Here is a 15,746-nt window from a genome sequence, read left to right on the forward strand (position 1 = left end):
GTGAAGCAGTGTCCCTAAAATCATTACCCAGAAGACACAAATGTATGAGGATAATATGTGTGCTCTTTAGGGTGAAAAATTACTCTTTCATATTTAGAGACTTAAAAACCCTTCAGATTAAGTCAGGAGTATCACATACTGTCATTTAAGTGGCACAAATTCAATGGTCTTATCTGCCTGCATTACTGAATAAAATTGACCGTTTGTTTTTTCATTATTTTCAAAAGTATTTAGTGAACTGCTGTGAGCCAGGTATTGTGTCCTAAATGCTTGGGACACATGTGGTGTGGTAAGTTGTGACCAGTAAGTGTCCCTCATACTATTTTATTTCACATTGGGGCCATTTTAGCATGTTTTACTGGATTTATTTCTTTACAAAAGGAGATCAGGAATTACTCATGAATCAACATATTGCGATATGAAAAATTAAGGGTTTGAGGGAATTACAGATGACAAGCAGATGTCTCGCCACTTAGTAGGGCATCCGGGTGTCAAAATGCTCAATTACCACTTTAAAGCTCCCTAAACCACCCTGTTGGAAGTGGTAGCTTATCAGATCTGGGAGGAAAACCTTACTGACCTTAGAGTGGGACAGGAACATCGTATCATGCCTGGCTGCTTCTGTGGCAGGTGAGGGGTAACACCTTCATGGCTTCCCCTGTAGGCCCTGGACAAGATCAGAATGCCAGTGTTCCCAGGAAGGAGAGGTCTCTTGAGACCAATTTATGCTAACCAAACCACAAAATACAATGCCGATTGATCTATTTAAAGCAAGAAATATATCTGCCGACTGACTAATTATTGCATTGGCTTAGCTCATGCATTCTTTCCCCATAGGACAATCTGTAGGGAATTATAATCAAAAGTTCCTTTTGCAAGCTTGAGATCAGAGAAAGGAAGTTGGGTGATCCTAATGGCCAGTATCAAAGTCATGCTAGCCTGTTGCAGCTGTCTCCAGTCTAGGGATCTGTGTTACAAGGAAGCCACAATACACTGATCAGAAACTTTTCACTAATGGTAGCATAAATTAGTTGACTAACCCTTTTTCTAGACTCTATGAGACACTTCTCATTATCCTGACACTTTTTTTTGAGATATATGAATACCTTAATTAGGCTGCAGTTTTCTCTTTATATTCAGGCAGGTATAGATTTCTGTTAATTTGATAGGCACTTAATGCCAGGTACCAAGCCAAACATTGGAGATAGAAACTCAAGGAGAGACTGCAAGGCAGTCACTATAAACAGAATCTTTTTACAAAACAGCAAAGGCTATAATCAAGGAATATATAAGTGAGCTCAGAGGAGGAAGTGCTTAATTTATTTGAGTGCTTTGCTTTGGGCATCATTTTGCTCCTGTAGAATGTCTGAAGGTGGCAGATTATTTCCACTGCACATCTGCCTTCAGTGGTTTCTCTTTGGGAGGGTGGTATTCTCCTTTCCTCTGGAGGGATCTTGGTGTGTCTTGCTGGGTACTGCCTCTGATGGCTGTGTCTTATACACTGGCTGGAAGCCAGAATGATGAGTAGAGCAAAGCCATTCTCATAATGACTTTTTTCTGGTAGTAGTTTAATTAAAGTTACTGAGAGTGTAGCAAAGTAGTTCAGAATACAGGTACTGGAGTCAGGCAGATCCGTGTTTGAATCTTGACTCTATCCCTTATATATGGTGAAATTTTAGGCAAGTCTTTTAACTTCTTTAAAGCTCAGTTTCTTAATAATAATCTGAAGGTAATAAAACCTTCATAAGGTTATTATGAATATTAAGTGAGATTAAAGCCTGTGAAATACCTGTCACATTGTAAGCACTTACAAAAATGTTAGTTTTTAGCTGTTAGATAAATCTGAGTGTCTAGAAGGAGTAATTCTGTTGGCTTAAAAATTTTATATTCTGATGTTTCTTCAAAATGACTATTTAAGAAAATATCAAATGACATATCATGTCCTACTAATTATTTTCACTTTATCCTTTATTCCAAGAAATCTTCTCTTTGCTTGTGGAAAGATAGTGAAAAGGCCCCATTCCTAGACAAAGTTATTTCTTAGCACTTGTCAAACTTTTATTCAGCACATTAAGGAGGGAACCAACAGAAAAATGAGACCTAGTTTCTAGAGCATTTGAAAGAAGTATATATAGTTAATTGGGAAAGGATTGTTAAGTTAGACACAACATTGCTAAATGCCCTACTGGTTAGTAAAATCATAAACTTTGGATTTATCGTTCTATCAGGCAAAAAAACCCATCACATTTTAGTAGTTCTTTTTTACAATCCACTATTAAACTTTATAGGACTGTAAATTGTCTGTGCTATAAAACAAAAGTATGTCTCCTGAGAGACTTAGATAACTGTCATATTAGAAAATATTCTAGCATGATATTTTTAAAAAGTCATCAATTTGCTTTATCTCCAAATATTTCATATTTTCCTTTCACAGTAGGCAACTATGTTTTAGTTCCTAGTAATTAAGCTTCTTCATTGCTTCACTCCCCATTGTGGAGTACATAATTCATCCAGCAACAGTAATAAAGAGATATGAGAGGATTTCCCATTGTTGAGTAGAGTTAGAGGGTTTTGTTTTGTTTTGTTCTTTTAAATCAGGTAGGAAAAAGGCTAATAGGGAAAGAAGGAAGCAGGCTGATAGGGAAAAGGAGCAGTTGGCTTTGAAGGGGTGAGAACATGGGGGAAGAATACGCTCAGGTATTGTGCAGGGTTGACTCTGCGGCCTCCTTAGACCCCTTTCCATGTTCTTAGATCTATAACCCTCTGTTCTCTGGGAAGAAGGGGATGGCTAAAGGTTTCCCAGAGTCTTCAGAGAATGGTGATGGAATCCATGCTTTTTGAGACTCTCCCTCTAGGTCTAATGTTTGTTCTTGGTGGGTTCAAAGCTCCTTTCTTTGTGTTTCCTTGGTGGGACCTAATCTGTTTCTCTTTTCATCCATAGTGGCATAGATGTTCACTATGCAGTTACCTTCAATGGTGATGCCATCAGCAATACCACCTGGGACCTAATTAGCCTTCACTCCAACAAGGTGGAGAACCATGGTCTTGTGGAATTGGATGATAAGCCCACTGCTGTTTATACAATTAGTAACTTCAGAGATTATATTGCTGAGACACTGCACCAGAATGTTTTGCTGGGGACCTCCTCTTTGAATCTGGATCCTGACTCCCTTCAGCTTATTGATGGTAAGTTGGATAACCATTAAGTCTTTGTACAGTTTTAGTTTCTTTTCCAGTATATTCTGGGAAAACTAATTTCCAAAAATATTTATGGTTCTGGCACTCTCTAGACTGCATGAGACAGAAGCCATCCTGATGTGAATGGCGCTTTAGCCATGCAGATAATTTGGGTAGATCAATCAGGGGTTTCTGGTGGAAGAATGGCATGAGGATTAAGATACGCCATAGGCAAAATGAGGTTGTTTAGGAAACTAAATCCATAAACAACATAGTGAGGTCTTCCTTTTATGTGGAGCCTGTGGTGGAGCTACTTCCTAGAAGGTGTCCTAAAAAAGAGGTCAACAGTTCTCTCAGAATTTCCAAGCAAGTTTAACAAAAGCTTTAGGATATCCAGTACAAACTAATTCAGGTGTTTTGACCTTTCAGTAGATGTACATTTCAATTGCTCAGAATTTTATTCCTAAAATCCATTTCTGTTTGTTTTGCCAGCTTCAGAGTTCTGAATGGCTGCAGCTTTCTAGGTGACTCAGTCATCTTAAAAGATATGTTCATCTTTGATCTCATGCTACTTGTTTTCCATAGAAGACAAGATAACTGAATACACAGTTGAAAAAGAATTTTGGAAAATACTTACATTTTCCAAAAATAGGGTCTTTGACTTCTGTTTGATCCCTTTATGCCAGTGAACAGGTGAATTAAGAGAGATTCTGCTTCTATTTTTGTGTATGCACCAGATCACCTTTCTGACAATCCTTTCTTTTTAGCTTTTATTGATTCCTTCTCTCCTCCAGGCAAAATCATTTTCTTTTTTGTCTGTGTTCACATACATTATATAAATGTCCTTCATATTGTTTTATAATATGTATTTATCTGTGACATAGGGAACAGTTCCACAAAAGAAACTTGACTTTATTAATGTTTATAGCCTCAATCTCATCAAAGTCCATGGTAACTAGCAAGGATTCAGTAAATCTTATTGAATTAAATTATACAATCTACTCTGTTAACTTTATGGCTTAGTATTGGTATAGTGATAAACTCTCTGGTGTCTTACCCCATTTTTCAAAGGCACTTTCTGCCGAAAAGGAAATAGTTTTGCATAATTTTCTCCATTTTTAGCATCAACTAAATGAGTTGGAATTTCAGTTCAACTTCGTTATTAAAATGAAAAAAAAATCAGTTTTAAAGCAACTACTTCATAGGAATCTTGAAAAGAGTAAAAAATTGCTTGATAAAGGAAAGAAAATAATATAGGAGTGTCCTAAATGTAATGATGGGGAGAATATTTATTTTATGTTTGAGTCTTGTAATTTAGACAGATTGTGCTAATATAAGTACAATATTTGAATAAAGTATCAAGCATTTTCTAAGCGACTCCCCATCTGTTCTACCCAAATGTAAGCTATAAAAAGGAAAAACTTGGTTTTTAGTTGTCCCTGAACCTCAAGTACAATTGTGTCTCAGCTAAAAATGTTCTTTAATGTTACTCTTTCTTTAGTGAGAGGAGTTTTACTTCCCCAAAGTGAAGACCAAGTTTGGAACACCCAAAGTTCAAGTCTTCAGGAAACCTTACCATCTATTCTGGTAAGTATGTTTCTGTGTTTTACTCCTAGAACCAGGCCCTCAAGCTTTTCTTCTTTGTACACTTACCTGCTTACTTTGGTATCATGACTTTCCCAAGCTGTTCCTATTACACATATTCTCTTATATCATCCTTGGGACATTATTCATAGTTGTCAGCTCGTGGGACCCAAGTATTGGTTCAGATAATTTAAGCCTTCTACAGTGGTTAAATGAAGTCCACACATTTGGCATTGCCAAAGTCCACACATGGTAGAAAGCTTATTTATGGTTCATACTTGCTTGGTGATAATTAAGCTATAAGTGCCCACTGAGTTGTTCTCTAAAAGTTACCCAGAAATAGTTTTTATAGCCAAGATTATAAATTTGGTGTACATAGCTACAGAGTATACATTTTTGTTCTAAGGATTGTATTGAAGAAAAAGTTTAGACTCCAAAGCATATAGAACAGTGTGTGTATGGAAAGGAGAGAAGGCAAGAGTAGAAATATTGGCTAGTTGACAGGGATGGTATATCAGGCCTGCATTTTTTTTTTCATATTTAAGTCCATTTATTTCTAATGTTATTTATCCTTACATGTGTGTTTTTTTTAATTGCACTTTGAAGTTGTAGAATTTCTTTTTTTTTTTTTAATTGGCATATAGTTGCTTTACAATGTTGTGTTAGTTTCTGCTGTACAGCAAAGTGAATTAGCCACACGTATACATATATCCTCTCTTCCTTGGATTTCCTTTCCATTTAGGTCACCACAGAGCAGTGAGTAGAGTTTCCTGTGCTTTACAGTCTGTTCTCATTAGTTATCTATTTTATACATAGTAGTGTATATATGTCAACCCCAATCCATCCCACCCCCACCTTCCAATCAGGCCTCCTTTTAACCTGGGCAGAAAGCATTCCCATTTGCACAGAAACAGCATGGAATGAACTTTCCTTTTTGTTCTTACCACTTAACTCCCCTGGACACTCTTCTGCCCCCTTCAAATCTCCACTTGCCATGTCATCTACAGGGAGGCATCCAGTAGAAAAGAAAGTGGCTTCCTCAAGTGCAGGTAAAACAACAACCACAACACCTGTAGAGACTAAGCTGTCTACAACACGACTATACGATCTTTTATTATCACACAGTCACAGAATGGTGACTCCCTTCTTCTTCATTCCCTGCTCCTTCTACCCTCTTGAGACTTCTTTTCTGTCTCATATGGCAAAGAAGAAATTAATGGTAATTAATTTCAGATACTTGTTTCCTGGCTTTAATCCAGCAATTGAAATTTAGAAAGTCTGCCCCAAATTGGCTTAACCAATATATACAGCCATTACTTCTGCTCAGGTATAGAGCAACTCAGTTTTGAAATGTGGAGTCACTGGAAATACTCTTTTTCACCAAGTTCCATGTTGGAGAAAAAAGGTTAGAGGGGGATTGACATCAGAGATTACATTCATTGGGTGTTTGTTTATTCATTCACTTATTAATTCAAGTATATTTATTTTGTGCTTTTCATGTGCCAAGTGCTGGGGAAACTAAGATGAATAAGGTGTGGCCTTGCCTACAAGAAGTTTCCAGTCTGGTGGTTGTAGACAGACTTCTACACAAATAAAGTAGTGCTGTCATAGGATTTCGTCCAAGGTGCGGTGGCAGGGAGTGGTGATCCACTGCGAACATGGCACATTCCGCTCCTTCTAATCCCATTCTACTCAGGGCTTCCGTAACCACAGATCTGTGATGATATCTTAGAACGATGTAAAGACAGAAATTTCTGCATAAGCCAGGGGTTGCAAACTGGAGACCAGCTGACTGGATCCAGCTATAGGCATGTGCTTTGGGGCCAATTTTTTTTTTTTTAATTTTTATAAGTTTATTTATTTATTTATTTTTGGCTGCGTTGGGTCTTCGTTGCTGCGCAAAGGCTTTCTCTAGTTGCGGTGAGCGGGGGCTACTCTTTGTGGCAGTGCGCGGGCTTCTCATTGAGGTGGCTTCTCTTGTTGCGGAGCACGGGCTCTAGGCACGTGGGCTTCAGTAGTTGTGGCTCATGGGCTCAGTAGTTGTGGCTCATGGGCTTCAGTAGTTGCGGCGCATGGGCTCTAAAGCACAGGCTCAGTAGTTGTGGCGCATGGGCTTAGTTGCTCCGCGGCATGTGGGATCTTCCCGGACCAGGGCCCGAACCCGTGTCCCCTGCATTGGCAGGCAGATTCTTAACCACTGCGCCACCAGGGAAGCCCCCAAATTTTTTAAAAAGCCAATATTTAAAAGTAAGGAGATTTTTGCATAAAAATGCAGATTTCCAACTTCTTTTGAAAACCGGAAGATCTGATATCATTAGGTTTACATTTCCCATTGCAGAAAGTGGCTAGAGCTTGGCTGAAAGAAGCTACCCCTTTAATTATTGGCAAACACTACCTGGACTCATTTGTTCATTTATGTTGCCTCTTCTGTGGTTCTATTTGCATTTAAGCCAACTCCTTAGTTTTTCAATTTGAGGAGACATTGCAATGTTAATGGGTGATTAAAAAACATGAAAGAAAAGAATGATTAATTAGAGGTATCTGATTATTGCTTCTCCTCCTCCCCCTCCTCCCCTCCTCCTCCCCGTTCCCTCCTCCCCCTTCTCCCCCTCCTCCTTTTCCTCCCCCTCCTCCCCCTTCTCTCCCTTCTCCCCCTTCTCCCAACTCCTCTCTCTCTATTCTTTAATAGAAATGAGATTTTTTTTATCCGATTTTATTTTTAGAAATTATTTTAGACTTAAGAATGTTGGGATATTGAATTTGACACCTTTTGGCCTCCTGGTTTGGAAAATCACTTGTTGCACAGTATGCTTCCTATAGCACTTAGCAAACTTTTCAATTGGCCTTAGCAGAAGTGAAACTGGCCAATATAATATTGAACCTGTTAATATACTACATTGAACTAAAAGAAGAATTCATGAGTTGAATTTGTTACTATGGGAACATCTATTCATATAAAAATAAATAAAGTGCTATTCCTGGCATGTATGTGTTCATCTTTCAAAATATATGAGAGAGCTTCATTGCCCTGCCCTTTTTTTTTTACTGGGTACTTGTTTGGAATAGATGGTCTTCCTTCTTTATTTAAAAAGTCAAGCTGTGGGCTTCCCTGGTGGCGCAGTGGTTGAGAGTCCGCCTGCCGATGCAGGGGATGCGGGTTCGTGCCCCGGTCCGGGAAGATCCCACATGCCGCGGAGCGGCTGGGCCCGTGAGCCATGGCCGCTGAGCCTGCGCGTCCGGAGCCTGTGCTCCGCGACGGGAGAGGCCACAGCAGTGAGAGGCCCGCGTACCGCAAAAAAAAAAAAAGTCAAGTTGTTTACTTTCACATTTTACGTTGTTTACTTGTGGCTTAATTTTTATTAAAGATATTGTGTATTGTTTTAACTTTTATGAACTGAAAAGGAGTTTATAGGTTTATGGAAATCATATATATTACTTGAGCATTTCTTTTTCATTGAGGATTCAGCTGCTTTCCTAATGTGTGTCAGATCATAGGCTCTGTCTGATAAAACTCAGTTTCTTAAGTATAGGTCGAAGAGCTTAGCCTTCTCTCTTAGAATTTCAAAAAAATGCACACTTAGAATTTACAAGGATGTAAATGTGCCTTACTCAGCTGGAAGCACAGGTGGCTTTAACATATCTCTATAAGTGGTTTTAGGTAATTCAGAGGAAAACAAGTGAATTCCCTGGTATGGTATGACACTCATCATCATACCAACATTTTTGAGGGACAGACTTAGTATTGAGTAAATGGCCTTCTTACTTTTCACTGAATACATATATAGTTTTAGATAATAGAAAAAAAATGAGAAAGAAAGAAACTTTTCCTCATATACAAACAGCCTCCATTTTCAACATAGATGTTTAAATATTAGAAAATGGTTTTTCCTCCTTTCTCTCCTTTGTGTTCACCTGGGTCTTTTAGATTTGTGCATATATGCTAACCTGAATGAGAATAGACTGCCAAGTCTGCTAGCTCCGGTTTCTCCGCTGGAAATCCTTTTGCCCTCTGTATGTATTCCTCAATGAACAGTCTGGTATAGTGAGTGAAGCACGGGGACCGAACTCTAGAAACTCAGAATCTGGTTCTGACTTTTTTTTCTCTATTTTTTGTGACTGTGGGCATTTCACTTCTATGAACCTCAGTTCCTTATTTTTAATAGGCAAGTTTGGACTAAATGATTCTTAAGAGTCTTTCTAGTTATAAAATTTGATAGTTTTGTTACATTCAAACATATGTGCACGCTCAGCCCCACTTCCTAACATAAGATTTTTATAAACCAAAGGATGGCCTTATAAAGCACTGAGCCTTTGGCAACACAAAAGCTTCTATTTGTTTTACTTCTACATTCTGGAATTCAGTTGGTTGTCTTTTTCATTTATCTGGAATTGAGCTGTTGCTCTCTCCATCTGGTCAATTCATTTTATTCCCCCTAGCTTTATTGAGATATAATTGACATCCAACACTGTATAAATTTAAGGTGTGTAATATGATGATTTGATACACATATATTGTGAAGTACTTATCACAATAGAGTTAGTTAACACCTCCGTAACTTCACATAATTACCTTTTTTTTTTTTTTGGTGGTAAGAACATTTAAGATTTACTCGTTAGACAAATTTCAAGTTTATAACACAGTACTGTTAACTATAGCCACCACGTTGTACATTAGCTACCCAGAACTCATTCAGCTTATAACTGCAAGTTTGTACTTTTTAACTGACATCTCTCCATCTCCCCATCGCCAGACTCTGGAAAACACCATTCTACAGTTGTTTTTATGAGTTTGGCTTTCTCAGATTCTACATATAAGTGATATCATACAGTATTCTTCTGACTTATTTCACTTAGCATAATGCCCTCAAGGTCCATCCCTGTTGTCACAAATGGCAGGATTTCTTTCTCTTTCATGGCTGAATAATATTCCATTGTATATATGTAACACATCTTCTTTATCCATTCATCTGTCAGTGGACACTTAAGTTGTTTCCATATCTTAACTATTGTGACTAATGCTGCAGTGAACATGGGAATACTATAGATATCTCTTTGACACACTGATTTAATTTCCTTTAGCCATATACTCAGAAGTGGGTATTGCTGGATCACATGGTAGTTCTATTTTTAATTTTATGAGGAAAAAATTTTTTTCCACACACCATTGCCAGCACTTTTGTCTTTTTGACAATAGCCATTCTAACAGGTGTGAGGTGATATTTCACTGTGGTTTTGATTTGCATTTCCCTGATGATAGTGATGTTGAATATCTTTTCATGTAGCTATTGGCCATTTGGATATTTTCTTTCTGTTTTTCTCAGACCTCCTATGGATACACCTTCTCCACACTTCTTGCTGCCTGTTGTGGCAGAATTCTTAAGCTTGTATGCTTTTTTTTTGCGGTATGCGGCCTCTCACTGTTGTGGCCTTTCCCATTGCAGAGCACAGGCTCTGGACGCGCAGGCTCAGCGGCCATGGCTCACGGGCCCAGCCGCTCCGCGGCATGTGGGATCTTCACGGACGGGGGCACGAACCCGTGTCCCCTGCATCGGCAGGCGGACTCTCAACCACTGCACCACCAGGGAAGCCCTGTATGCCTTCTCTTGATCCTGCAGTGTACCAGGCTAAGTACTGACAGCTTTCCTAAAGGAAGTGCAAAAGGTTAACTTTGTCGTCTCTCCTTGGCCTATGGATAGATTCAGGCTGGCTTTTTGGGCCTGCTCGCTAGCTGTCTGCCAAAGTCCGCTCTCCCTGCCATGGGGAGTGCACACGAGGAGCTGGCCGTAGGGTGGAGGAGGTGCCTGTGGGGGTGAGGTGCCCATGGGCCAGTTGAGGGGGATCCATGGGCAGGGTGTCTTGGCAGCTCGTGGTCAGACCTCCTGGTGTAGTCAGTCATGTAGTTAGTAGGATCTGCATCCCTGTGATATGTTCAGAGTCCTGGCCGCCGTTCTTTCAGCCACTTCCCATCCCCTGGTCGTGCAGTTTACAACTCAGTTCTCTGGATAGAGTGAGAGAGAAACAGACCTCTTTAGCAAGGTCCTGCACAGCTGGGGAGGCCAGAGACTCACTCACATGCTCTCACTTTCCGCTGTGCAGAAATCATGTACAGAGAGGGTTTCTCTTGGCCCTGAGCTGTGCTGCCTTGGGGGAGGGATGAGGTGGGTAAAGGGAAACTGTTCCTCTTACACTCGCCAATGTGTCTAAAGTTGGACGTTTTTGCTCAAATGGTGTGTTTGGAGCTTCTCTGTTGGACTCCTGGACTTCCACAAAGGCTCTGTCATTCATGGGTGACTGTCTAAGTCATTGTTCTCCAGGGGCTCCCAGACTGTGTCTGAGAGGGGCTGGAGCCAGTTCACGGGCCACCTCAGGGTCCACAGCCAGGACTGAGGTCTGTATGCTTCTTACCCTGTGCGTGGGTGGGCTAGACTCCTTCTGGGTCCCTTGGTGTATGATGCTGGATCCCACAGCTCCCACAAAGGCACTTTTGTCCATAGAGGATGCCAAATTGTTACTGTTGAAGGGGGAATACGAGTGGGGGATGTCTTACTCAGCTGACATCACTCTGGCTCATTCTTGAGGACCCAGAAAGTTTTAGACCCTCTAGTCAGAAACGTAAGGCAACTTTGTGTGTCTGTTTGGTGCTGGGTTATATAGGAGCACTGTGTACGCAGGTCAGTGATTGCAAGCTGCCTTCACTACATAGAGTTATATAAGGTTAAGTTCGCTCCTTGTGATGATGTACTCTTAAAATATTAAAATTTACTAGAAAAAAGCCAGAAATCTTTCCCCTGATTAGATCATCTTTTTGGCCTTACTCATGAATCAAGTCTTGATATCCTCATGTTTACTTCTGACGAGAGAATTCCCAAGAGGTAATTTCTTATCCTGAAATGGTTCTTTTATTATTATTATTTTTTAATCTTTTGCAGTTACATCCTGTTTTTTGAGGATGGTCTTCCTCTTTCTTTGACATATATCTTGCCTTTCTCTACTTTCTCTGTATATTTCATTTCATCAGACTCTGGTCACAGACTCCAGTCTAATGCTCAGATGTGTCTTCCTCTATTCCATTTTTTGACCAAAGTCACACTGGCAAAAATATTCACTAGTATTGCGCCATCCACTTTTCATCACTTCCCTCTTAACTTTCTAGATTCTTTATTTCTAATCAAATTTAGCAGAATGATACCATTTTTGGTTCATGTTGTTGTTATTTTAATTGATTCTCATTCTTCCTTTTCTGGCTATTTGTATTTCATTACAAATTATGTAATCATCTTTTGACAGAAGTGATTCAAACTTTTATGGATTTTAAAAATACATTGCACTACAAAACATGGCATGGCCAGGGTTTCAATAGTAACAGAACCACCTGTTCTGTTAAGGGGTTAAGGGAGTGAAAAAGGGATCTTGAGGTATGCTGAGACTAATAACAGTGAGAAGCCATTCCCATCCATTGGATTGTAGGGCAAGGGGAGGAAATGCAATTACCAGAGCCCAGTGAGAGCTGAAGTTGCAATTGTAGAGGGACGCAGCTACGTCTGCAGTATTGAGGCTTGGAGGAAACTGGGAAGAAATACCGAAACCTCTCACTCTTCCTGTCCTTTGATCTTCTGCTTGTAAAAGTGTAAACTCAGACAGAAGACAGCTGGTAAGGGAGCAGGGTGATGAAATTATCAGGGAAGAGAAGGAGCTACGGTGGTGGCAGATGAAAATAGCCAGCAGGATGGCCCACTTAAAATAGGACCTAATTAAAAGCATGAACAAGGTAGGAAGTGTTGGTGTCACTGAGTTCCACAAAAGAAAATTAGTTACTTGACTTAGTGCTTTTAGTTTAGAAATAGTAGATGAAACTGAGAGTATCTCCATATATATGCAGTGGTCTACTATGCATTTGTCACTAGAAGAGGGGATAAATTGGGTCATGCTCAGTGATTTCTTGCCTCATGTTCCCTCCCTTGTGACTAGGAGAGTGTGCTGTCTAAGGCTTCCTCACATGGACCCTTGATGGAGAGACAAGGGGAAGTGTGTAGGCAAAGCATACAAGACTAATTAGGTCATGACATTGGGTTGAGTCCCTCCGTAGGCTAGTAGGTTGTTTAGTTCCTGGCCATGGACTGAAGTGTAGGTAGCCACCTTAAAATTGTGTGCTTTTGTTTAAAAATCACATTAGGCTTGAGAGTATATGCCAGTGAAAATTCACTACCCTTGGCAGGAATCTCCTGGAAGAGTGGGGAGAGGATTCTATTCAGAGTTTCTTAGTTTTCATGGGCTTCGTTTTGTTTATAGCTCTTCCATGAATTCTAGTCTTCAGGCAGGTTTATGCTTGTGGAAAATTTCTTAAAGGTTCCAGTTGATGAGAAATATAACGATTTAACAACTAAAGAAGTATTTTAGAAACCCAGGCTGGAATAATACAACCAACACATGATCAAGCTGCATCCTCTACTGAGGAGCTTTTAAAAGTACCATGTCTAGGTCCTACCCTCAGACCAGTTAAGTTAGAATCTCTGAGGTGTGGGGTGTGGGCATTGGTGTCTTTAAAAAGCTTACATGTGATTTTTTAAAAAAATTTATTTATTTCCTTTTTTTTTTTTTGGCTGCATTGGGTCTTCGTTGCTGTACGCGGGCTTTCTCTAGTTGCAGCGAGCGGGGGCTACTCTTCGTTGCGGTGCATGGGCTCTCATTGTAGTGGCTTCTTTTTTTTTTTTTTTTTTTTTTTTGCGGTATGTGGGCCTCTCACTGTTGTGGCCTCTCCTGTTGCAGAGCACAGGCTCCGGATGCGCAGGCTTAGCAGCCGTGGCTCACGGGCCCAGCCGCTTCGCGGCATGTGGGATCTTCCCGGACCAGGGCACGAACCCCTGTTCCCTGCATCGGCAGGCGGACTCTCAACCACTGCGCCACCAGGGAAGCCCGGTGGCTTCTCTTGTTGCAGAGCACAGGCTCTAGGCGTGTGGGCTCAGTAATTGTGGCTCACGGGCTATAGAGCACAGGCTCAGTAGTTGTGGTCCACGGGCTTAGTTGCTCCGCGGCATGTGGGATCTTCCTGGACCAGGGCTCGAACCTGTGTCCCCTACATTGGCGGGTGGGTTCTTAACCACTGCACCACCGGGGAAGTCCTTGCATGTGATTTTAATGCTATTTAGAGTAGAGAATGATTGATCTTTTCCATTTTCCTTTTTAAGTTTTTATCTAGGAAATATTTTGTGAATTCCTTCTATGCATATGACACTTCTTACTTTTTGTTATTCAGCATAGATTGGAATATATAAACTCCTATCCAGTGTTATGGCTGTTTTACCTATTAACATCATTAAACTTTTTTACGTGGACTAACCTTCACAGGATTAAATAATCAGTATGTTCAATGGTTGTGTTTCTGTCTACTTTTCTATTCCTGAAGCTAAACTTTAAGATACGATTAGTACTACATTAGTAAAAAGTCACTGGAAAGAGAAAATTTTATTTTGTAAGTGTGATACCAATTCACAGATGTTCCTATTTGCTCAAGGTAAGAGACCACATTTTGATGTGTTGCAATTTCGTATCAAAATAAAAGACCTTAATTTAATACCTTTCAGAATGATGAATAAAATTACTGATTGTTCTTTCTGCTGTGGGCAATGTGCTTAGGTCTTTGACAACAAATTACAGATATTAGTAACATCTGTGTATTTAAAGTATTTAAGCTAATAAGACAGAGGGAAAGGAACCATCTAAAGCAAGGCAAACAATATTTTCTCTCACAAACTCACTTTGTTTGGGATCTTTTAAATATATTATCTCATCTATTCCCACTTTCCAGGTGAGATTCAAGCGATACATGATTTTTCTCTAGATTTTCCAACTAGTAAGTGGTTGAATTAGGATTTAATTATGGATCTGTTTGATTCTAGAGCCCATACTCCCCTTCCCTCCCCCAATATTACATTGCCTTTTTGTCCCTAGAAAATCCAGGAATGTAGATAGATAGATGGTATTTGAAATTATTTTTATGTGTTTCTTTTATCTATGATATGATTTAGCCTCTTTTTGCCCCTCCAGGATAATACCCCTCAAGCTGAATGGCCCTCAGCAGATGAATTCACCATGAGCAGTATTTCACCACTTGATTTCAGCTCTGGTCCTCCTTCAACCACTGGCAGGGAACTCTGGTCAGAAAGCCCTTTGGGTGATTTAGTGTCTGCACCCAAATTAGCCTTTCCCTCGAAGATGAGCCTCAGTTCTTCCCCAGAGGTTTTAGAGGTTAGCAGCTTGACTCTTCATTCTGTCACCCCAGCAGTGCTTCAGACTGGCTTGCCTGTGGCTTCTGAAGAAAGGACTTCTGGGTCTCACTCATTAGAAGATGGTAAGGAATTCTAATGACTTTTTGTACTTCTTTATTGTATCAGATGACAAAGGTTTTGAAGAGAGCAAGAGACTAGGGTTAGGAGAAAAGCATGGCAGCATTCATTAGGAGGAAATGTCTTGGGAAAGTTGTGTGAGAAAGGAAACAATCAGCTTTAATTGGTTGGAAGGGAGCATCCAAATAGGTAAATAATTAGAAATGAACTTGTGGGCTGGGCTGGGATCACCTAATAGATATTTTGAAGGTCTTGTTAAAGAATTTATAATTTAATTATATTACTATTTAAGAACTACTCTACTTACTTGAATATTTGAGTGGTAAACAAACAGCCTCAAAGAAGATTATTCCAGTATCTTTTAATAGGATTAATTGGGGGCCAGTAGAAATTTTTAGCTTGTATCAGGCTTGAGAAGGGGAAAACCTGAACTAGGGCAGCTACAGCAGAGATTAAGAAATGAAAGTCAAGTAGCTGATTTAGCTGTTGTGGGATGTGACGCAGGGATGGAGTATATGTGAAAGAGGAAAATGAACAAAGATATGAGTAATGAGTCCAGGATTTTGAACATTGGGTGAACCTGAAGGCTGATGTATAATAAACATAATAAGGGGGAGTTCCCTGGTGGTCTGGTGGTTATGA

General features: G+C 40.0%; 1 protein-coding gene across 1 annotated transcript in view; it reads left to right on the top strand.

Moving 5' to 3' along the window:
- The window catches only part of IMPG2 (interphotoreceptor matrix proteoglycan 2), a gene marked incomplete at its 5' end in the record, with an annotated part of 72,530 nt that overhangs the window by 41,454 nt on the left and 15,330 nt on the right, over nucleotides 1-15,746 (top strand). Inside the window, 3 exons of the mRNA XM_082655590.1 lie at nucleotides 2,942-3,186; nucleotides 4,679-4,764; nucleotides 14,806-15,109. Of these exons, the coding sequence (XP_082511716.1) occupies nucleotides 2,942-3,186; nucleotides 4,679-4,764; nucleotides 14,806-15,109 (635 nt within the window). The remainder of the gene's footprint in view (nucleotides 1-2,941; nucleotides 3,187-4,678; nucleotides 4,765-14,805; nucleotides 15,110-15,746) is intronic.

Source organism: Grampus griseus (assembly GCF_964374135.1).
Source record: "Grampus griseus genome assembly, chromosome: 5".
Classification (NCBI taxonomy): domain Eukaryota; kingdom Metazoa; phylum Chordata; class Mammalia; order Artiodactyla; family Delphinidae; genus Grampus; species Grampus griseus.